The 23,042-nt window shown below is 44.2% G+C and overlaps 4 protein-coding genes across 7 annotated transcripts in view; 1 reads left to right on the top strand and 3 right to left on the bottom strand.

The window, feature by feature from the left end:
* Positions 1-10,389, bottom strand: part of HIRA (histone cell cycle regulator) — a 34,369-nt gene extending 23,980 nt beyond the window's left edge. The window contains exons 1-5 of one of the 2 annotated variants that reach the window (XM_080559833.1): positions 10,171-10,389; positions 2,398-2,460; positions 1,521-1,631; positions 646-736; positions 77-171 (exon numbers count right to left, since the gene is read on the bottom strand). In XM_080559833.1, the coding sequence (XP_080415959.1) occupies positions 77-171; positions 646-736; positions 1,521-1,631; positions 2,398-2,460; positions 10,171-10,207 (397 nt within the window). In that variant the 5' untranslated portion in view covers positions 10,208-10,389. The remainder of the gene's footprint in view (positions 1-76; positions 172-645; positions 737-1,520; positions 1,632-2,397; positions 2,461-10,170) is intronic. The other variant, XM_080559832.1, reaches the window with a different exon arrangement.
* A 292-nt stretch (positions 10,390-10,681) lies between these two features.
* MRPL40 (mitochondrial ribosomal protein L40) lies at positions 10,682-13,784 on the top strand. Its single transcript, XM_080559839.1, has 4 exons — positions 10,682-10,976; positions 11,530-11,613; positions 12,764-12,919; positions 13,278-13,784. Exons 1-4 carry the CDS (start codon positions 10,915-10,917, stop codon positions 13,585-13,587), a joined length of 612 nt encoding a protein of 203 aa, XP_080415965.1. The 5' UTR covers positions 10,682-10,914; the 3' UTR covers positions 13,588-13,784.
* LOC308179525 (synaptic plasticity regulator PANTS) lies at positions 13,578-15,461 on the bottom strand. Of its 2 annotated transcripts, none has more exons than XM_080559842.1 (4): positions 15,359-15,461; positions 15,048-15,215; positions 14,746-14,893; positions 13,578-13,629 (listed from the first exon to the last, which is right to left on the bottom strand). In XM_080559842.1, exons 1-3 carry the CDS (start codon positions 15,380-15,382, stop codon positions 14,768-14,770), a joined length of 318 nt encoding a protein of 105 aa, XP_080415968.1. In that variant the 5' UTR covers positions 15,383-15,461; the 3' UTR covers positions 13,578-13,629; positions 14,746-14,767. The 2 variants fall into 2 exon arrangements, with proteins under 2 accessions (XP_080415968.1, XP_080415969.1); XM_080559843.1 differs by lacking the exon at positions 13,578-13,629 and adding an exon at positions 14,176-14,537.
* Positions 15,462-15,531: 70 nt separating this feature from the next.
* UFD1 (ubiquitin recognition factor in ER associated degradation 1) lies at positions 15,532-22,783 on the bottom strand. 2 transcript variants are annotated; one of them, XM_080559838.1, is made up of 12 exons: positions 22,634-22,783; positions 22,350-22,482; positions 21,620-21,652; positions 20,698-20,819; positions 20,213-20,343; positions 19,733-19,805; positions 18,986-19,054; positions 18,388-18,453; positions 18,056-18,103; positions 17,588-17,676; positions 16,753-16,834; positions 15,532-16,336 (listed from the first exon to the last, which is right to left on the bottom strand). In XM_080559838.1, the coding sequence occupies exons 1-12, from the start codon at positions 22,634-22,636 to the stop codon at positions 16,262-16,264; spliced, it is 924 nt and encodes a 307-aa protein (XP_080415964.1). In that variant the 5' UTR covers positions 22,637-22,783; the 3' UTR covers positions 15,532-16,261. The 2 variants fall into 2 exon arrangements, with proteins under 2 accessions (XP_080415964.1, XP_080415963.1); XM_080559837.1 differs by having other exon boundaries at positions 22,376-22,482; positions 22,634-22,765.
* Between the last annotated feature and the right edge of the window lie 259 nt (positions 22,784-23,042).

The following is a 23,042-nucleotide window of genomic DNA, read 5'->3' as shown; positions in this document are numbered from 1 at the left end:
TGAAAACGCAATAGTACACATTTTGAAAAACTAGTTTACATTTTGAATTATGCTCATTCTGCATCTGTTAACTTACCCCCCGAATGGCTTCTGAGAATTGATACACACCTCCACTGCTCAACATTAGTAAGTTTGCTACTAGAACCAAACACAGTGCTCGGTCCAATATATCTAATTAAAATAGAAACAACAGTTAGCAACAGAACCACATCATGTTTTTCACAGTTTCTTTCTAAAGAATATCAGCTGCACGGTACAATTCTACTTCATATTCAGTTATTCCTGCAATAAATAAATAAACAAACAAATATTTTTATAGAAAGTACTTCCAGTTATTAAAAAACCCTAGCTTCAGTAAAATTTATAATGCCCACCAATAGCAAAAAAAATCCTAGTATTTAAGCTAACTCTTCAAATCTCATCATGAAGTTTTCTTCAATGCCAGAAGAAAATGTCTTAACCCCTAGACAGGAATGTGAGTGCCCAGGTAGACACACACTCCAGCCCAAGAAACAGGATAATACACTAAATCTCCAGTATCAGTGATGCAATACCACAGGTTTCAGCTCCATACACCCTAATAGACTAGACAGTGTGATTTACTTGAAATAAAATACAAAATTGAGAAGGAGGAAACATGCTTACGCGGCTCGTTTCCACACCATAATCAATTTGTCATCTCCCCCTGAAGCCAAGTAAACTCCATTGTTTGACCATCGCACACAGTTCACACAAGCTGAAATGTAGAAAATGTGCAAAAGAGTTTATAAGAAGAAAAATGAGAACAGACCATTCTAGACTGGGGTACAGAATTTATAATAAGCAAAGATAGACAGGAGATGTTTAGGATTTACGTGTGCTTTTTCCTCTCAAAGCAGTTATTCTGTCTGCTTTAGATAAATGAATTGGTACTTATCTGTCAGGAACAGTTGAGAAACTTAGTTTTAAAAACTATTCATTATTTAAAAAAGCTTCACCAAAAGCGGTTCAAAAGGAGAAAGATTAATATTAATCTAAGAAAAGAAACTGCTTGTAGTAAATTAAGTGGGATTAAGAAGGAAAAGAAGAAAACAAGCATCTTGAAAAAAAAAGAGGGACAGCTTGTTCAGGTAACCATATTTCTTTTACATATAACATGCAAAAAATATGCAGAATATTCTAGAACTATAATTGATATACTGCATGTGTTGTTGCCTTTACATTTATTCTTTCTTTTGATCTTTCCTTCAGAGCTCACCAGTTTCTCAGAACGTGCATTATCAATTACCTTGTGGTCACTGCTGGAGTAAGTTCACAAGGAGATTTCCAACAGTATCTGTATATCTCTACACATTATTCCACATCTTAACGAAATTTTCTACTGGACATCTAAAAACGTATGTATACAAAATATGACACCCCTTTGCTGTATTTTATTTATTCTTTACCACTGGACAGGGCATGCTTTTTGTAATCACAAACAAATATAATGCTTTAGCAAATTACCACCAGTCAGTTAAAAAAAAAAAAAGATCTGTTACCTAAGTGATTGTCCATCTGACAAAGCATCTTGGGAATATTTTCATTCTTTTCATCTTCCTCTTTCAGGACAGGAGCCATATTCCAGATCACAACTTTCCCAGAATCCTGGCCTACAGGTGAACAAAAAGACCCTCGTCTTAAATACACGCAAAAGGCAAAAGAGCTTTTCAACTTAATATCTGTTCCAGAACAGTCAGATTTTGTCACTACTGCAGTGGGAACTTAGGAAATATTTAAATACAGACGCCATTCTGATATAATTACAGTCAGAAGCACTTCATTTTTCTCAAAGCTACTGGAAAGTAAATTACAAAGCTGTGTTAAAAAAAATCATACATAACGATGTAATGACTGTAGATATCAATGATACCAACTATAAGGATGAACTGTTTATAGTAAAATTGCATTTAACAGGAGAGAAGATGCATTCAAAATCTAAATTGCAATTATTGCAGCCAACAAAATTATTATTTGGGTTACAATACTGAATAATTTTGCATACATTTCTTGAGCTGTTCCATTTATATAATTGGATTTTCTTGACCCAATAGCTCTACTATTTAGCAGTTCAAAAAGCCAAACTTCACTTTCAGTTCCTTTTCAAATAAAAAAAGAAATTTGGCCATTATGAGCACAACTCAATTATCGCAGCCATTATCTCAGTGGATGTCCAAGAGGATGAGCAGATCAAAAAATGTAACCCTTCCTTCTACAGTAAAAATAGTACTTTTAAATACATATTAATGACTTAAATATCTGAAAAACAGTTGATTATGAAGTGATATGTTTTTAAAAGGGACAGAATGATTAAAGTGTTGTAAAGGCACAAGATCATTGTAGCCCAAAATTCTGGCCTCTATCAGTACGTAAGCATACCTTGTCCTCCTGTTGCAAACTTGGTCCCATCTGGGTGAATGTCCACTGAAAATATTGGCTTTCCTGAAATTTGAGAACAAGAAGGAACATACTGAATTGTTTTACAGTCAAAAGAATGTAGCAATGCCAACAGAACCATAAGTCTTCTGGTTAGTGAATAACCTTCTTCTTCCAAAAGCTATAGTCGTAAGAAATACAGCTGATTGAAAGAGTTGAAAGCAACCTGAAGATAAGAAGGACAGCCTATTAAAAGTGTATATGGAAGTTACCATGCCATAACAAACCAGTAATAACCAAGGAGACTTAATCCAGCAGGATATGCCAAATGCCTCAAAGCAAAATAATACCACAATACATGCGCCAACAAAGTAAAATTGTATTTGAGTAAGGAATTTCTTCCAGGTTTCTACAGTTCATTATCTGATGACCTGAAGAACGTTTTGGTTTGGTTTCTGTTTTTTTTCCCCCAAATCCTCTCCAATCACAGATCACATGTGTTTGTCACACAATTGCTCATCCCAAACTAAAATTCTGTTGTTATGAAATGCGTCTATGCAAAGCCTAACTTTTAACTTTATAGTTTCCATATTGAAAAAGGAAGACTAACTCCAATATTACTCTTCAAACCTTCAGTTCTCTAGATGCAACTTCTTTCAGAAGAAAACTAATAATTCTATAAAACCTTAAGCCCTATAACAAATAGCCAACAGAGTTGGGGAACAGCTTTGGAAACCAGACAACCCTTGCTCTCAGCTTATTCTGCTCTGATGCACTGGATCACATACCCTCTCCTATGTGCTCACCGTTCTTTCAGCCTTTGCAGAAAGAGAAAGGAGAAGGCAGAAGAAAACTTACTGTCTTTCAATGATACCCAAAAAGCTAATACTAAGGATTACTTGAGGGAACACATGATTTCCACATTCAAATAACTTCTGGCACCAGTCTGACCATTTCCAAACCAGAATGCTTCTGTAAGCAAGACCACACACACGTCAGTATAAGACAATTTGTCATAACAGCCAAAAGAACAAGTACCCACACACCAAAACTACTTCGGTGTGAATTTCCCATGGATGTAAATTCTTGGATTGTATCTTCATATGTTTAGACATAAATGATAAAACTGTAGAATTTATCCAGATCACCCAATCACTGGTTTGATACTGCAACTGTATCATTTGTATTCCTTGACATTAATCTGCTAACAAAACCCGTGTCCCAATATCCAGTATTTCTTACTTCTTTCAAGAGATAGGTATTCTGCTTCGTGTATTTTCTCTATGTTGACTTGTTTTAAGATTTATTTAATTTGGATTTGTATTGCAACACTGACATGTGATTCCCCTTAAAATTTTTACAGGCAGCCAAGCAAAGACCTTAACCAGAGTAAGATGGCACTCAACTTGCATTCCTTCCAAGTCCTTTAAACCACATAAAACACGAACTGAGATTTAGCTGTGTTTTTTCTTCAGATTGTTGTGTTTGAATCTATCTTTTATTCTGCTAACTTGAATGTAACATACATGGCTAAGCTGGATACTTTCAGAAGTGCAGGCAGGAAGCAAATGTTTTGCCCTACCCAAGATGTAGAAGTTCACTTAAATTAAACCAGTGCATCATTTAAACTACTTTAACCCACTGATAAAGAAACAGGTCATTCTGTAGACCTTACAGGTGGAAGAGGTTAGCTTTTTAATCTGTCAACAATCTTAAGCATCTTAAGCAAGAAGTTACTATGCTTTCAGGTCTACCATCAGACATGAGAGTACAGTGCTCCCTCCAGCGAGCCCTTTATCAAAGACGTTTTAAGGTCGTTAGCCAGGTACTAACCTGACTCATTTTGCCTACAAATCATTCACAGAAACGGGAAACTGTTCCCCAGCAAGTCAGAGGGAACAACCACCTCCAGTACAGGGGCATCGATAAACAGAACTATGACTTCCAGAGCCAACACAGCACCTATGAATGAAGCTTCAGAATTTATGCGGTTTGTAGTTAAACGATAGTGCATTTAAAATTGGTTTAACAGATGCAGCTGTCTCGTATATGAAGACTTGTTCTAGTAAATATAATTATATATTGACAGATATAACATCTTGCTTGCCTCTCTACCCTTCCTTCCCTGATCTGCTCTGATTCTACCACTCTGCCCTTCCCAAAAGCCTGCATTAAACAGCAGCCGTGACCAAAGCATGCACTGTTACATGTCTGACAGACACATCAGCTTCTCATTATTCACGCAAAACAGATATGCTATACATTCTAAATAACTGAAATAAGTCATTGCACCTGTTGCTTTGCAGAAATTACTGACATAATGTAGATTTATTTTGCCTTTACTGGGTCTTAAAACTAGCATATCTCTGATTTCTGCCTTATCTCAGGAGGACAATCCTTGAGAAGCAGTAACGTCAGCCCTCTTTGTTCTAGGGAAAGTTTTTGCGCAGATCCACAAATGGGGCTGACGATATTTAGCAAATTGCTTTACTTACAGAGTCAGAGGTAACTTGGATACAGATTCACCATAAAAGCCTAAAATTAGCCACATCAGAGAAAATGTCCTTCTGGACCAGCACTCTGTGTTCAGAAACCAGCACTAGATACTCCCCAGGGATCTGTACAACTGCAAGCACACCGTGCTTCTTCCCCAGGGAAATCTTCAAGCTCCAGAAATTTGCAACTTTCACTTCTTGAACCAGAGGCAGGATGTCTGCATTCAGCAGCCATCAGCCTTTTGTTCTATAAATTCACCAGGCCATTTCTCAGGTCCATAATTACCACCATCAACAGCCCCCGACACAGAGACCCACAGCTCAACCACAGGCTCTGAAGAACCACCTGCTTCCCGAATCCTGTACTTATGTCTGTTATTTCAACACCCCTTAATTCTTGTACAGGGAAAAAGTAAACCAAAAATCACTTGACATTCACCCCGTTTCTGCCACTCACAACTCTACACATACTCATTGCATCTCCAGCTCAGTCCTCCCATTCCTGGCCCGAAGAGTCCAGGCCTACCTGGCCATTCCTTGCACTAAAGCTGCTTCTCACTGCTGATCATTCTGGTCGCTCCTCTACAAGACTCCTTCAGTTCTCCTACATGATTTTTCTCACTAGAGATATTAGCTTACTAACCCCAGTTGCAGATTTCTTAGAGTTCCTACAAATAAGGTGCTTTCATTTTCCATATACAGGAAATCTGTCCAACTACACCCAGCCTCGGCCTGTCACGCCCTCTCCTTAACAGCCATTTTGCATTAGTCAAAATACAAACACTAACTGCAAAATGCCATGTCACATACTGGCACAGCAGAATAATTATATTGTCTGGATCTGGACAAAATATTATTTAGAGGCCAACCTGGATTTTATTTCAAACTGCTTTGGATTCAAGATAGGGGTAACGTAACTAAACAAGGACTGCTCAGCTGTTTGGAGCCCACAGCTTTTGGCCCACACCACTTTCACGAGTGCTCGTCCAGTTCAGCTATAACTTTTTAAAAGCGGATGAAGGCATAAGCTTAAGCTGTGGTGAGCAGCCCAGAGGGGAGAGCAACCACTGGTGAACCAGCTCAGGACCACGGGGCACCAGGACTTTGCTCCCGGCTCTGGCTGTGACCACTGCTGGGTGAGCACGAACAGCCACGCCTGGATGTCTGCAAGGAACAGTAGCTACTGGATGCAGAAGACTGAGCTTCTACCACCTGGGTGAAAAAAGATCATTCTCATCCACAGTCAGGCAGCAGCACCACTACACGTTTCAGCACCAGAACATGAGGAAACTCACAGTGGTATAAGCTAAGCTATACAGCACCTAACTTGGACCCCGTGGCTAACCTTCGGGCAGAAGCCGTAGCTTTACTACAGAAAGCAGCGCATCACTGCCACAAACGAATCCATTTCCTATTTAGCACAAATACCACACGAATTTTCACATCACTTTTGGTACAGTCATATTCATGAGTTCAGAAATAGGTAAACACACGTGGAGTTCACAGTGGCAATTCAAAGTTTCCCTGTTAGTGGTAAGGGGCATTAAGCTGAAACGCACTGACTTGGAAAGGAAAATCCTCCCAGCAACCTGTCCCAGAGCTGCGCATGCTCACAGATCCTTGGCTATCAAGAAGCACGGAGCTTGTCTTGATTAAATTAGATTACGTGGTCTTAAAAAAGGGAATCACTTGTAAGGCTACACTTACGAACGTATATTAATTCTTTTAAGATCTAAAAGGAATTCCTTAATGTATTTAAATCAGTGTTTGTTCAATACCTTAATGCCTTTCTATATCGCTTAAATAAAGATGTTAACTTCAACAATCATTAGGTTGTCAGCACAAGTAAGCCAAGACTTTTGCTTCCAGTTTTATCAATCAAGAGATGTAAAATGATTTTAAAAAGAGAGAGAAGAGATTACATGATTACAAGACAGAAATTCAACAAGATGCAGTCATTATCTGGGAGCCTTTTCCTCCCTTTCATGGCTATCAAGGCAATGCCATTTACAGTGGTGGATAACGGTCACAAGTTAAAGCTATAAAACTTGTTCCATACTACTTGTGGTTTATAAACTGATCGCAGATACTGGGTTTTTCCTCATTTCCTTCATTTTCTCAGAGTAACGAAGAAGCAGCCATTATTTAATAGTAACTGCTTCCTTTCCCGGGCCTGTGTCCTTATCTGATTACACTGTTAGATCCTGCTGAAACAAGCCATGAGGCACCAGGTCCCTCTTCAAAACTGACTGAATGCTGTCCCATGCTTGTAACTGAAGAAGTTTTGAATTTCATACAAGTAATTAAGCATCAAACTAAAATATAAGTGATGCTTAAATAGTAACATTAAATTGCAAGTGTGTTTTAAGATGTTTTTCCCCCTTTCCTGTCATAATTTCTAAAACAATTAGTTGACGTTACTGAAGTTCCCAACATCACATTGCATGAGGAAGCAAACCAGGTCCATTAAAACCAGAACACCTTCTGACAGACCAGATGTCCTGTTGGATTCTTTGCTTAAAGAACCTAAACACATATGATATGCTTGTTTGGTTTTTAACTTCAGGCTATGACCAATAAAATAAAATGACTACTTTACGTGAATTTTTGCCACAACATGAATGAGCTTCTATTTATTTTGCTTCCAGCCTGTCTCAGATACAACATCCACTATGACTCACGTATCAATTTAAATATTTACATTCCACCATTACAGCTTGAAGAGATAATAAACTCTATGCCTGTATTTAAACAAAAGCAGGCTCCAATTTCTACAAGTTGTTATACACGAACAGCACCTTAGGGTTTGCAAGAGTTTCTTGGAATTGCATAGGACTTCCTTTCTAGTAGGGCTAAGCGTTTGTCATCATCTAAGACCAGGGCCCTCAAAAACCTGTGTGCCAAATATGTCCATACAACTGTTGGATGTGTGATGCATCTTTACAGAGGTACTGAATGGAAGGAGAATCAAGCCACACGATCTATCTGCACCTTACAGTTGTGCCCCCCCTCCCCCCATTAGATTGCACTTATCAATATTCTTTCCTGCTCCAAGTCAAAGAAACAGTGAGGAGATGAACACAATAATGAGAGTTTCATGCAATGAACTCACATTAACAGTGTGAAAAGCTTACAGAAAATCCATTTGAAGAATAAATATTTCCAATAAATACTCACACAATGCAGCATTAAGAACTCCAAGACAAAAACCAGTCAAGCCAAAATGTGCTAAAGTGCTTTTATAGTAAATGCAGTGTCTCAAGTGAGCAGCATGAGAATCCCAGGTGCAACTTACTTGCTGCAACACTGACTTCTGTTGTCTACTATCTCATACAGACTGTATGCCTGTGAGCATCATCAAACTTGTTCTTGCCAGTTCAGTAACATACAAATCCCAAAACTGAGTGGAGGGGAAGGAAGAGGTAGGAATGACAGCACCAAACCAGTGCATGCAGAAGCCAGTCATGATCCGGACCCTTGCTCATGTACCAACATCAGTGAAGCAACCTCTTCTGACAGCAGGGAAAACAAAAAGAGTAAGGGCTACCAACAAGTAGTCCGCAACATAAATACTGACCCTGTTTCTGGAGAAGTATCAGAGCAAACATGTAGGCCCATTAACAGCAATGGGTACGGCTTCTATGCAGCCGTCCCTGCAGGATCTGGGACCTGGGTATGTTAAAATCGGCCAGCTAAACTCACCCGGTTTTATTCTGCGCTCCTTGCCCCACGTGTAAGAAGACATGAATGTTATGTAGTCCTGTAAGTGTTATCAGACCTTAAAGCATTTTAGAAACGAAGCCAGTGATGAATGTCTGTCATAGTTTCACCACCTACAAAACAAAGCAACTTGCCCAAACTCATCCCCACAGGACAGTGGCAGAAAAACAAAATCTGGGACTACCACAGCCCTGTCTACAGCATTATCCATTAAAGAAAGTACCATAAGCCTTTATAAATGGAACCTAACTGCAAATTGCTTGGCAGAAGATGCTTTTCTACAATTCACAAGCTGATACCTAAACAGAATACTGAAAACTGCTACATGTTTCAAACACATACCCATACCAAAAGGTACATGCATTAAAGAAGTAAGGAGAGAAGTTATAAGTCTACTAATCTGTGATCTGCACAGACTTAGGCCAAAAGGTTTTATCCAGCTGCTCATAACCGGGCTCCAGAGAGACAGAGGACAGCCTGCACACAAGCAGCCAAAGATCAAGATGCAAATGTTGCATTCATTTAGATTAACCAAGTAAAAAATATAAGGAACATTTCAAATAAAGCACTTCCACTATTCTTCCAGTCCACTACTACCTTTCATTAAGAGTCTAAGTTCATTATGGTCCATGGAGAGTAGTTCAAGTAAGGATGCATGGAAATTTCAACTTTAGTCTGAAGTTATTATTCTTAAAACCTGCAACACGATCACAAAGACAATAAAGCATACAGAGCCAGCTGTAAAGTTGCATCTATGTTTTTTAACTCAAAGCACATTTCTGCAGCTTGAATAAGCCGGCCTCCTGCTCAGTTTTATCTAGATACCAATCGGCCATGTGAGTCGTGCCACCGACATTTACCAAGGTATAAAAATGGGCAGTTGAGATGGAGCTGTATGCGTGAATGCGAGGATAAAACTTGCATGAACAAAAGTGAGCCCTTCACATGGGATTTCTTCTCCCTGCTAAACCAGGAACTATACGAGAATTACTCCGCAAACTGTAAGCAGCGTGAGCATGTATGACCAATGCTATCTCGTACCAGACACCTCAGGGAAGCACACACATCCCTCAGCCAGCACCAGCACTTCACCCCGAGCCTTCCAGCTCACAAAACCCTTGGGACTCCCCCAGGGGCAGCAGTCGGGACCCCCCAGCAGCCGGGGGGCTGCTCGCCCAGGCCCCCCCACAGAGCTGTGCCCCCGCAGCCCGGAGGGGGCCCGGCCGGGCTCTCAGGGGCAGGGCCGCGGCGCACCGCGGGGCCCGTCCCGCACGGCGGCGGCAGCAGCAGCCCCTTCGGCCATCTTCCGAGGGCTTTCGCTTTTGCGCTCCCCGGGTCCCTCGGCACCACGGGGCGGCCCCGTCCACCCGCAGCAGCCACTTGTTGCTCCCCCGAGCCCCATGCATCCCCCCAAACCCCATACGCGTTCCCCCAAACCCCTCGTGCACCCCCAAAACCCCTCACACACCCCCAAATTCCCCCCCCCACCGCCGGGCAGCGGCCTCCCGGGGCTCCCCCCCCCGGCACCTGCCTCTCGGCACCTGCCCCCGCCGCCCCTCACCATTGTGGTTGACCCAGGTCGGCTTCAGAAGCTTCATTGTCTCCCGCCCGGGGCCCCCCGCCGGCCTCCGCCCTCGGGACCCCAGGGCGGCTCCTCCCGGGCTGCCTCGGCCGAACGAGCGGCGGAGCGAAGCGGAGCGGTGCGGAGCTCTCAGCGGCCGCCGGTCACCGCCGCGGCCCCGCGCCGCTCGCCGCTCTGCCCGCCCCCTCCGCCGGCCGGAGCCGCCTCAGCGCCGCTCCATGCCCCGGCGCCGCCCGTGCCGCAGCCGCCGCCGCCCGGCCGCATCCCCCGCTCGGCTCCCGGCAACGCCGGAACTCGGCGCCTTGGCAACCGCCTAAGCGGCCCGGCGGGAAACAGCGGCCCCCGAGCCGCGCCGTTCCTCACACGCTCGCACGCCGCTCGGCACGGGGGGAGGCGCCGCCGCCGCCGCTCCGCCCCTAAGGGAGGGAGGGGACGGGCGGGCGCCCCCTGCCGGGCCCGGGGGGTGGCGGCGGGGCTGGGGGCGGAGCGGGGGGAGCGGCCCCTGGAGGGGGACGGGGGAGGTCGCAGCGCCCCCGCGGCGCGCTCGGTGCCGGTGGCGGCGGCGGCTCGGGGAGTCCCCGTGAGGAGCCCCGAAGGGCTGGGGCCGGGCGCCGAGCCCCGGAGGAGCGGCCTCGGTGACAGGCGGAACGTTTGTGGGCCGAAACAGGGAGCCGCCGGAGCGCACGGACGGAGCGGGAGCGGGAGCGGGACGAGCCTGGAGCCATGCTGGCGGCGGCCCGGGGGCTCCGCCGGGCCTGGGCAGCGCCCGGCAGCGCCGCGCTCAGGTAGGGCTCGGCCGCATCCCCCGGCCCCGGGGACGGAGCCCTTTGCGCCGGGCTCCCCGCTTCGTCCCCTCCGGCGAGGCCCGGGGCTGGTCCCGGGACGGGCCTGGCTCCCCCGGGGCTCCCCCGGGGTTCCCCCGGTGTCCTGGGCCTGCCCCGCCTGCGCCGCTCCCCCCGGGGCTGGGGGTTCTGGGGAGCTCCGGCCCTGTTTAATCTGGGCTGGTTCCGTTCCTCCGCAACTCTGAAACGGGCCTTTGCCTGAGCTCGAGAAAATTAATCAAACCCGCTCAGTAGACCTAAAATGAATTTTTGTTTCACCTCTCAGTGCCCTCCGTAGTCTCAGCACTGAAAAGTGCAAATTTTGGCTTTAGTTACCTCATTGAAGAGTTCATCATTTCTATGCTGATGCTATATACTGTAGTGAATTAAGTAGTAAGAGACTAGAAATTCATTATTGTAGCATACGACTAATAAGTATCTCTTGTGCTTTGCTGAATTAATGTGACTAAACTCAGTTTCTCCTAATGCTTTCTTTACGTTCCCTTTTCTTCTTTAGTTGCTGGCTGCCCCAGACGGTTCAGTTTCGAGGAAGTCACTGGGAGACATCACTGCTGGCGTTTAGGGCATCTCTCCCCATGAGGTGAGTGCAGTTGTCACTGAGTTGCGTAGAATTGTTTGCATCCTTAGGGGAATGTAATTTTTTCCAAGTCCAAATTAATTTTTAAATATAGATGTTTGCACTTAAGATATTATATGTAGCAGTTAGAGCTGGTGGCCTCTTGAGAGTTTAATGGTAACCTATATAATAATTATTGCTTTATGCTTGTGGGTAGCTGTATTTGCTTCAACCACAGAATACAGGTGGAGATGTTCAGATTCAAGCTGTGCTCCAAAACTCCCTTTTGAGCAACATTGGAAACAAACGCCCAGCTGAACTGAAAATACTTTACTATAAGGTGCTATGCTAGACAGCCCACGTCGATGTACGTTAGATTTTGGTATCCATGTTTTGTTCTGATGCAATTGGGTTTAAAATCCTGCTAGCTAGCAGCTACCCTCAGAGAGACCATTTCACATCCTGAAGGTTATTCGTGCTTCTGCAGGTTTGTAGTGTTGTGGAGATAACATGGCCTACGCTAGACATCTGAACACCGAACTGGAAACTGGGAGTTTCTGCATTCCAGAACTAGATCATGCAGTAGCACAGAACAAATTACTGGCCACCCTATAAACGTAGTACCTCAGAGTTCCTATCCGTAAAGCAGGAATGATAACCCACACGTCTGTGTTTGTGGAGCGTGGCATGTGTTATCTTGCACATAGTAGGTTTGTGTGTTAAGTACAGCAGTAGAGAAATACCTGCATCCTGAGTTTGATTCCAAAGGCGGAAATTTTAAAAGGATGCGTACAACCACCCTCTCAGAGCCTTCTTTAATGTGAGATAGCAGGAATATTTGTAAACATGTTGCCTGCCTTGCTGCACTCTGAGCTAGTTGGAACCAATTCCAGCTCTACGTTTCTGGAACTTCCTAAGTCATTCTGACTTCTAGCACAGACCTTGAGGTTGCTCTTCTCAGGCAGGTACAGTTCTGTTTGCAGAAAATCTCACAGGACGTATGACTGTCCCATAGAAACTATATTACTTGAATAAGCTAAAATTTCAATTAGGGACCAAGTAAAGCTATGGGAAGGAACAGTTCTTAAGAGGGTAAAGTGGATGTGAAAGTTGGTTGTGTTGTATTCAGTGACAGAGCATCTTTTTCTGCTCATGTAATTATTTATCTTGCCAGAGCACAACCAAAGAAAAAAAAGAAGGTGGATGTAAGGAGAGAGCAAGCACAGAAGGATCGTATGAAAAAGAAGATCAAAAAGTTGGAAAAAGCTGCCCCAGAACTGATTCCAATTGAGGATTTTGAAACACCACTTAAGTACTCGGATAACAGCAGGTAAGTAACACTATCAGCATGAGCTGCATTTGTGGTGCGAACACTTCTAACATCTTCCTCTGCAAAACTGCAGTACAGTGCCAGCCTTTATATAAAGCATTACTGATTTCTGCTAGGAAATGTGGAAAGCGAATTGTATTTGCTCCTGCTAAAAATAGTGAAAAAAATAGTCACATGAATGTCCTGTTGGAAAGGCCATGGAAAACTTCCAAGACGGACATTGAAGGAAAGAAACGTATTACATTTTTAAAGAAACATATTATTTTGTTTGTTTGCTTGCTGGTTTTTGGTAATTTGCTTTTCCGGGTGCAGTTGCAGGCCATTTCTCTATTACAATGCTATGTTTACTCTTCAACAGGGTGCGAAGTCTTCCCCCTCTGTCATTTGAGGAGACAGAAAGAAGAGTTTTACTTATGAAAAAGTGGTCTGCGTATAAGCAGAAACAAGACAGGGCAGAAAAGCAAGCAATTCGGAGCCTTGTAGAAGCCCAACAAGAGGCACTAAAGGAACTGCGCCTTGAATCTGAGGAGCTCTATCAGGCAGCAATCAGACGAGACGAGGGGCTTTTCCCCTTTGAGAGAGAGGGACCTAATTATACCCCACCACTTCCTGGTTATGATCCTCCCGAAGGAAAATGCATTGATATCACTAAAGTGTATACGCAGTGACAGAAGAGTTTATTGTTCATCCGGCATAAGCTGCTCATCCAACTGCAAAAGGAAAGAATGGAATGAAAATTAATTCCTTCTGCACGTTAAAACACTGTAGGTATGTGATGGTGAAAAAAAACATGGAACAGAATATCCTGTGTCTGCCGTCATTGTTTTTAAACTGGCTACCTATGGAATAAAGCATCCAACACAGCTAATCTACTTTAAATTTATGCCATATTAGACCAAGGCAAACAAGTATTTCACTGAGTATTTTCTCTTTCTGGCCTTGTATTTCTCATCTCTCCGTGTGCTCCTGAGCAGCAGCACTTTTGTTCTGCATGAACCATAAGTACAAAGGCATAGACTACAAAGACTAGCATGAGGAGAGAATGTCGTAGTCATCACAACAGAGACGACTAGCAGGGAGGCAGTAGCTGACTGTTTACTGCCTTTGCTTCAAATTTCAGTGTTTTTTCATATAATAGAGGGGAAATTGATGGAAAATGTACCTCGCCGATGCAAAAATTAGCTTTTTTTTAAATTTCCTTGTAAAGAGTGCATTAAGTCTCTAATAGTGTTTTCCCTAAAAACAGATCTCACTTCAGTCACTTGAACCTTTATTTTTGTAGTAATTTGAATACTGCCATAGACATATTTAAAAAGAACACATGCATTATTGTTCAAGAGCAGTTCCCCAACAGCAGGCATGTTTCAGGGTCCGCATCGTTATCCCACTGTATCAGAAGCTCTTAAGCACCACAGTACTGAATCTGGGTAGTGCCTTTTGAATGCCAGTGGCTGTGTCCTGAACTGGCAGGGAGGAGTCCCAGCTTGTTTTTATTTTCCCATCCGGCAGGCCCAGATGTTCCAACAATGCCTTCTTCCAACAATGCGCAACACCGGGCTTGTTGGGGAAGAGGTGCTGCTAATTTGAGAGTTTCCTGCTGCGTTGCTGAGATGAGATCCTAAAGCATAAGACAGTAGTAAAAGACTAAAATCAAACACCTCACTTCTTGTAAAAAACAGTGGGTGTTTATTTAAACTTTAAGTATTTTTGAATGAGTGCTAAAGTACTGGTGGACAGAGATATACGGCGCCGAGCTACAGGTGTGTAATTCTGATGTAATGCAATTAAAAAGCAGGACAGATGAGCACTGCATATCACATACTGACCAAACACAGCAAAGCGGTCGCATCACTTGGCATTGTCTTGGTCGAGCGGAAGGTACCATTCAGGCGGCGGGCTCTTCCTGTACGTCCACACCGGGGCGTATTTCTGCTTTTCCTCCACTCGGGCTCTTTCGCTCTTGCACAAAGCTTCCTGAAAGAGAGGCACAAACGGCGCCGGCACCGCGCTGGGCGCTCCGCTCTCACCGCGGGGAGAGCCCGAACGGAGGCTCCAGCCCCTTGGCTCCGCACCCCGGGGCGAGGCCCCGAGGCCTCCACACACACACGCGCACCCCCCCGGGCGGTACCTGCGCGGCGGCGGCGCGGCCGCTCTCCCAGGCGCGGCAGGCGGTGTAGTCGTCCCGCCAGCGGGCGCAGGCCGGCAGCTGCCCGTGCGCGTAGTAGTGGTGGAAGGCGTGCCGCAGCCCGCGGCAGTGCCGCCACTCCCACCAGTAGTCCTCGCACGGCCGCGGCGGCTGCGGGCGGACGGGGCGCGTCAGCCGCCACCGGCCGAACCCGGCCGAACGCGGCCGAACGCAGCCGAACCCGGCCCATCCGAACCCCGCAGGCCCCAGCCGAACCCTTCCGAGTCCCGCCGAGCGCCCCCTGCCCCTCTCACCCGCCAGCTCTCGCCGCCGGCCATGCTGCCCCCTCCTCGCGTCCGCCCCCAGAGGGCGGCCCACGCTCCGGCACGTGACCGCCCCGCCCCGCCCTCCCGGCCGCGGGTTCGAGGCTGGCCTCAGCCTGGTTCCGCCACCCACCCGCCCCGAAATCACCACAGCAGGCGGGCACGGTGGTTATTGAGGAACCTTTACTCCAGGATTCAAGCCATGACCGAGGAAGGAGCAGAGTTTTGCGGTTTTATTCAGCTACCCGCCGCCCCTCGCGGCTGAACGCAGCCGATGGCAGAGGTTCCTGCGGGCAGGGCTCTCCCTACGCCCTCAGGCAGAGCAGCCAGGTCTTGCCTCTCCCTACACCTGCCGTCAGATTGCTACAACAGGTTATGGTATCTCAACTATTAAAGGGCATGTTATTAATTATAAATATAAAAAGCAATTACAGGGGTCTGTGTCAGAGCCTGGGATTCCTTAGACTGCATCGTAACCCAACACCTGAAGCTAAGATCAAAGAGACTCCCTGCACGCCTAAGTGTTAGACTTCATTTGCACCACACCAAAAAGCTTACCTGAAATTGTGGCAAAACTTAGAGGAAAATATCAAGCACAGAGCAACAGGAGACCATCATCACTCAGGATATAAGAGGGTAGGATGTACTCTAACAATTAGACCTTTTAGTAAGGTAGAACTGGTTGGTTTTTCTTCTCAGGTTCATCCAAGATAAGCTTTCCCTCTTTACAACACATACAAAGGACCGCTTCAGAATTCCTAGAACTTAATTTTCAACTGAAAATTAAGACAGTCTGACAGCACAGTGTTCCTGCGTTGCAACTGCAATAACTAAGATCCAATATGCTGCAATTGTTATTTTATTTTCCTCCTAACTGACTAATGGTTACACAACTTAGGGCTTTCTTCCCTTTTTGCGCAGGGACTGGCCTTCTCCTGAAAAGGCAATAAACCGACTTCCAGATTCATCCTGAATAAAGGAGAGAAGAAAAAGATTGTTATCTCTTTGCTTGCTGCTTATGCGTGATCAAAGCTGAGTGATCATTATAAAGAACGCTCCAACACAGCAGCAAAAGACTGTATATTTTTCACATCCTTAATCTATATAATAACCATTTTTTTCCTGAAAATAAAACACGAGCTCTTCTGTGACCTTTCACCTACTTGGAACATGTATTCTCTGGCTTACTAAACTTACATTGGTCCTATCTTACATCAGCAAGCAAGGATATTGGAGATTGCTTTCATCTAAACCAAACTCACTAATGCTGCTTTGTAACAGAAGTACTCTGGGAAAAAATCAAGTATGGAGAGAGAAACCACACATTTGGGCAATGGTTTGAATGTTCTAACTGTGCAAAATTGGTAGGATCCAACTTCACTTACCTCTTCAACTTTCTTAACGAGTGGACGTGAGTTTCTAATGAATGTGATTCTACCAATCTTGAAGTCATAGTTGGGTATTCCTCTGGAAAAGCAGCATAAATACATTATGAAAGAAGAAATGTTACACCTACCTTCAGTGAAACGTGATATAGAACACAGAGAGACCTATCCTATGCCTTTCAACACTGTACCAATACTGGCTGCAAAATTTTCATTGTAAGTAATTCCAGATTTAAACCACTGAATTATTTCCTGGAGGTAGGCAAACAGTACATACAGTAAGTAATGAGAAACTGATGTAGGAGGTGGTCTGTAGGCATGTTTATACATAGCCTTTGGTTTCCATGGGGCCAAGGACACCCTTTTCCAAAAGGGTTTAAATTTTATTGTGACATGCATAAATAATAAAACAAAACAACCACATCCCTGCACACTTCCATTAAATCTGAATTTAGAAGTTTTTGCAAAATCACACGGCTTGGCACTGGTTATCCACTCATCTCAAAAAAAAGATTTCACTCTATGCCAAATTTCACATTAGAAAATTAACAGGGATTCTGTGCACCACTCAATCCAGCCCACCAGTCCAATCGATACCTGCTGCATTTTCCCTCTTATCTTCTCCAGAACCAGAGTTAGGAAAGTTTTGGCAACATTTATTAACTTAGAATCTGCACCTTAAGTAGTTAGAGAAGTCACAGTCTAAAAAGTAAGACTGTGTATTTTTAAATGCAAACTTTTAAGGAAATTAACTTGTTTATATTGTAGGAACATAAAAAAAATACACTCAAACACAGATCCTTCACTTGCTGACAATTGATAGAAAAAGACATACCTTCGAATATCTCCTGGTTTAATCGGTGATGGACTAGGCTCAACACCTTTCTTCTTGCCATCCAATCTGTTCCCAGAACCAGAGAATGCCTACGTACACAAACATGGGTTTTAATTTAACGGTATCTTATATTGGAAAGCACACTGCATAGAGATATTGCATTCTGTGAAAAACTTACTATCACCTTTATTTCTTTGATTCAGTATGTTTCTATTCAAAGTACATATAATAAGAGGATAAACCCTGGGTGTAGGAGTACGTCTCAGTCATCTGTTTATATAGTAGCCTATTAAGGACAGCAAGTCACACCATTTCTGGCTGTAAACACCACAAAACAGTTACAGACATTTGCCAATTAATAACAACCATGCCTCTAAGAGTTCTTAGAGGTACTGGTATTTTGCAGTTGTTTGGAACAACCTTCCCTCACGGTTTCACAACACTCAGAATAGAACACAGAGCACTTACACGAAATCCTACGTCGCTCACATATCCACTGTGGTCTGCTTCAACATCCTGTGAGGGAAAAAAACAAGTTACTTCATTGTGTTCATGTTGTGATAGGAAAAACAAATGAAAACTGTTCCGTATACTTCTTACCAAACAAAACTTTAGAAAAACTATTTCCGAAAATCAACAGTTGTTAAACAACCATCAACGAAGCAAAAGCAGCTGATCAGTAAAGTTTAGTCTTCACAAAGTCTTTCAGGGAAAAAAAAAAAAAGTTGGTGCTCACTGCTCCATCACAACTGAGTCAGATTACTAGAAAATGCATTTTGTAAAACAGAAGCTTAACTTACTGTGGTATCTTCATGCTGTGCACTTCTTTCCGGTTCTTTGTACCCCAAAGGAGCATCGAAATCCACCTATTTAAGTAGGATAAATAAGCATGACTGATATTTCTCTCTTAATCATATGCTATGTACTATTATTCCTCAAAACTCCACAAAATAACATTCCATTTTAATCTAGAAAGAATTAGGAAGAACCTAAGTATTGTTATTTTAATTTGAAAAAAAAAAAAAAAGACTAAGCCTCCCAGGGATGAATCTTAGCATGCAATTGAAACAGACCAGTAAAACAGCACCCAGTGCCAATGGAGATTTAATCAAGACAGGCTCTTAAATAAGCCTCAACGGATTGTAAAACACGTTGAATCTAAACATGAAATTCCAGACACTGAAGTCACCTGATGGTACATGAAGTGAAGTGCAGATCATGATCAGAGACCAGAGGTGTGGTTACACGGGTACATGGATTGCCTTCTCTATCCCATCTGATTCTGCCTTTCCTGCAGCACCAGACGAGTTTGGTGTGCAGTGCTACCACTGAACAAGATGCCCTGTCCTTTTGGGACGACACAGTAAAACCAGACTTCCCACAACAGTTTTAACTTACATTCATATCACATTCTATGATGGACACAGCCTTATCTGGTTTGGTCTCCATTACCCGAAGCTCATAGATCTGAAACAATTATGATAAATGTTTTAAGATCACACATCTTCAAATGGACGAAAGAGCTCAACTTACAAATAAGAAAAACATTGCTAAGCCTTTCCCTTCATTAAAAAAAAAAGGTATCTAAAAGAACATGACAACAAAGATTTAAATTTGATTGCTATTATGTTGGAGCTAGAGAACCTACACCTTACTGTACCTTGCTGTACTCTTGCTGCACCTTTATCTGCATTTTTTAATTTAAATTTTGGATTCAGGGTAATTTCTGTCCCATGATTTTTAAGAACGTCAACAGCATTAGTTTTTTTTCCACTCACGAGCCAAAAACTAGTAATTAAACATCAGCTCAGAAGGGGGCATAACTGACCCCCTTTTTTCTCCAATAGGAAACTGATTGTGTAACCTACCATCTGGGATTACTTGTCAACAATATTACACAGCTCCATGCTGATGAGTCAAGCACTAACACTCAACAACTGTGCTTAGTCTCCCAAATGATCAAATGTGTGTGCGCACTGCCAAAAGCTTTACCTACTAATACTCATCAATAAAATCTTTCACAACATGTAGTCAAAGTGGTCGCCATCTACTGAAATACAGAGTACTTTACATTCGACAGAATTTGTTTCATCAGATTGATGGTATCTAAAGGAAACCTACGTGGAATAGTGTTGTGTACCATACCTTCTCATTGTAGTTGATGGCAATAACGTCCCCAGTAGTTAGGCAAGCAAAGTTTCTCAATGCATTTTCTAATCTTTGGAGTATGTTAAGATGAAATGCTTGTTTTCAGTGAAACATCAAATCTTTCAAATTACTATTTGATAAAACTCTTGATTTGTGGTCTATCAAATATGCCTTAAAAGTCATCAGCACACAGACACCATTTAATAAATATTATGGTGTACAAGTCCTTCTGGACATGGTCTAACAGCCGCTTAACTCTTTGGACTTTCAGAGGAGATTTATGCTTCTTCACACTCCAGGCTATGCTTTGTGCCAGCAGTCTGCGACATAAGCTCTCCCCGATTTTTGTTTTCAGAAAGAGCAGTAGTAGTTACCTACTACTGGAAAAGCATGAGACACACCTGAAAAGCTAGCCCTGCATCATTACAATTTGGGAGAAATTCTGTTCCCTGCTCCATTGTTGAATTGAAAGGATACACAGCTTTGGGGTTGGTGATGTCAAGAAAATCAGGACTCTGTGGCTGAAATTTTGAGTAAGTAGCAACTTGAAGATTAACACTTTCCACTTGTACCAGGCCTCCCTCTTCCAGCAGCAAGTTCTGCATCATCTGCAAGAACGAAAACAAAGACGTAAACCAGTATGTTAACGCTACTGATGTTTTTAATTCTCTTTCCTTGCATATACTTATATTTGCCAGGGCCACCATCTTCCCTGAAATGCATCAGTTTACAAAGTCTTAATTTCAGGAAGAAAACAGTCAGGTGCAGCTTAAATAGCAACCTGCTTTGCATACTTGATTAAACTCCCACTGAGGGAAACCTGAGCTGTGACTGAAAGCTGCTTTATGAACATAACTAGCAAAGACATGCAATTTCAAGAACATTATGCCTCTTTAATATAACACTAGCAGCTCATTAATCCTGCTCTTCAGGTTTTGACAGTTCAGCACAAGACAACTCACCCAGTGTGGCAGGTAACATATGCCCTCATCAGCCACAAACTCAAGCACTCCACAGTGTGTCATTCGGTCTGAATTTTTATTGGTCAGCTTAAATAACATCGGGTAAGTAATATTAAGTCGGCCTAACAAGAGAGGAGAAAAAATATTTGTTAAAAGCTACTAGCACATTTCTGAAGTTTTCAGAGATTGAACACTAGCAAAAGCATGGGCCATAAGAGAAGAGAGGATTCCCCCCCACCGTTATTCCAACTTCTCAAAACTACAAATCCAGGAGAGAATGGAGATACCTGAATACTGTATTGCTATTGCACTTTGAGCTTTAAGCGCCTCTCCAACGTTTTCCCAGGCTCAGAGATGGGTATTTGCAGAGGAATCTATTATTCTATGCCCTTGTGGTATTATCAGTTAGTTCCTACCTATATTAACATCCCTGCCTATTTTAAGAATATATCCTGACTTACCAGAATCACTGTGAGAAATGAGTTAAGACTAAAACTCAGAGGGGGAAAAAAGCCTCAGTTAAAGAGCCAAGTAAACATCATTAACCCTACTTTCAAAGTTCATTTTCACTTATTGTTTTTTGAAGACAGTATTTTGTTTCAGAGAGCAGCATCCAGACAAAACAGATTGAGATTAAGAATCCACTGGACTAACTATTATACTGAGTATGCTATTAATACTTAATAAATATTGATTCATGTCTCAGGCAGCCTGACGCTTCAGATGTCTGTACTCAGACAGCCTCCCTCCACCCCTTTAATTCTGACAGACAAAATTCCTCTAAAATACATTTTCTGAACAACTGAGTCTCATAATCTCTGTTTAGATTGGATTTAAATAGATAACTAAACAACCGTGGTATTTGCTTATGCTTTTACTCATATTTTTAACAGTGTTATTCCAGAATAAAATATTCACTTACTGAGTTGATCCAAAGCAGAGGGTGGCATAATTACTGCAGAAATGAAAACGAAAGTAAGATTAGGAAAATTACAGCTGTATAAAGATAACATAGCATACCATTTCATCATTACATCACCTAGGATTACATTTGTTCTAAAAACTCCTGTAAGCTCATTTTTGAGCTAGAGATTCCAGCAGAATCCATCAGTCACAAGTGTATCTGCTAGCCCAGAGATTTCAGAATTCAATCACAAATAAGAGAGGTCAAGGTTTTACAAACTGTAGCACTGAAGGAAGCGCTTCCTAGATATAATTTTGTTTGTGGTTACAGGCGTTCTTGAATTGATGCCAACTCAGAACAACATCGCCTTATCCTGACAGCCTGAAATCAAGTCAGCCAATCTATTTTCTTTGTCCAAGCTAGGTGAGGTACAACAAGGATGGGGCAGAGTCTTTAAGTGTAAGTTTCCAGGGCTCACCATGGGCCCAGGAATTTGACAAGAGACTTTGAGAACAAAAAGAAAAGCGACTTCTAACGCTCGCAGACCAGGACTCGCTCCTTTGTAAGAGTTTTAATTAGACTGGTGCGAGAAAAGGCAAGCCCTCCTCCTTCCTCTCTCGGCTCCCACCCGCTGGGGCCCCCAGCCGGGAGCAGCCTCCCCAGGCCGGCGAGGGCTCCGCGGCAGCGCTCGGCCCGCTCCACCAGCACCCTCCGCCAGGTTATTAGTCAGAAGAAAACAGGCACATACTCTTCCCGCCTTTCTCCACATCTGACCTGTCATTAGGCCCGGCTAGCATGGACACCGAGAAGCAGCGGTACTGCGTGGAGAAGCGGTTCTGGAACACGCGGGGGATCGGGTGGTCGAACATGTTGAAGGAGAACTGCGGGGACAAACACACGCACCCCGCCGGGCCGCGGCGTCAGCACGGCTCCGAGCCCGGCGGGCCGTTACGGCCGCCCCGCGCCGTCCCCTGAGGGAACCCGTGAGAGAACCCCCCCGCTCCCCCCCACCCCCCCCGGCCCGGGCCTCACCATGGCGGCGGAGCGGGGCCCGGCGGCGCTGCGGGCGGGCGGGCGCGGCCGCTCTGCCGCCGGACGGGGCGCAGCTCCCCGCCTCCGCGGGCCGCCCCCTCGCCGCGGCCATCTTGGGTGAGGGCGGAAGGCGGGGAGGGCGGCTCGCCCCCGGGATGGCTGCGGGGGGCGGTTTCTGGCCTCTCGGTTCTATCTCGGTGCGGGGGCGGTGAGGACGCGCGCTCGTGTTTTTGTCGGGACGGTTTTAATGGCAAGGCGAGAAAGTTGCCCTCAGCAAAGATGGCAGCAGTGGCAACCCAAAAGCGGCAGGGTGCTTCCGGCTGACTTCCTCTTGTCATTGGCCGGCTGCGCGCGTCGCCACGCTTTTTCTCCAATCTCATTGGCGAACAGCGGGAAGGAGTCGGACGGC

The sequence above is a fragment of the Anser brachyrhynchus genome (assembly GCF_964034855.1).
Source record: "Anser brachyrhynchus genome assembly, chromosome: 17".
Classification (NCBI taxonomy): domain Eukaryota; kingdom Metazoa; phylum Chordata; class Aves; order Anseriformes; family Anatidae; genus Anser; species Anser brachyrhynchus.
Note: the sequence above shows the minus strand (reverse complement) of the source record. Positions and strands in the feature narration are given on the sequence as shown.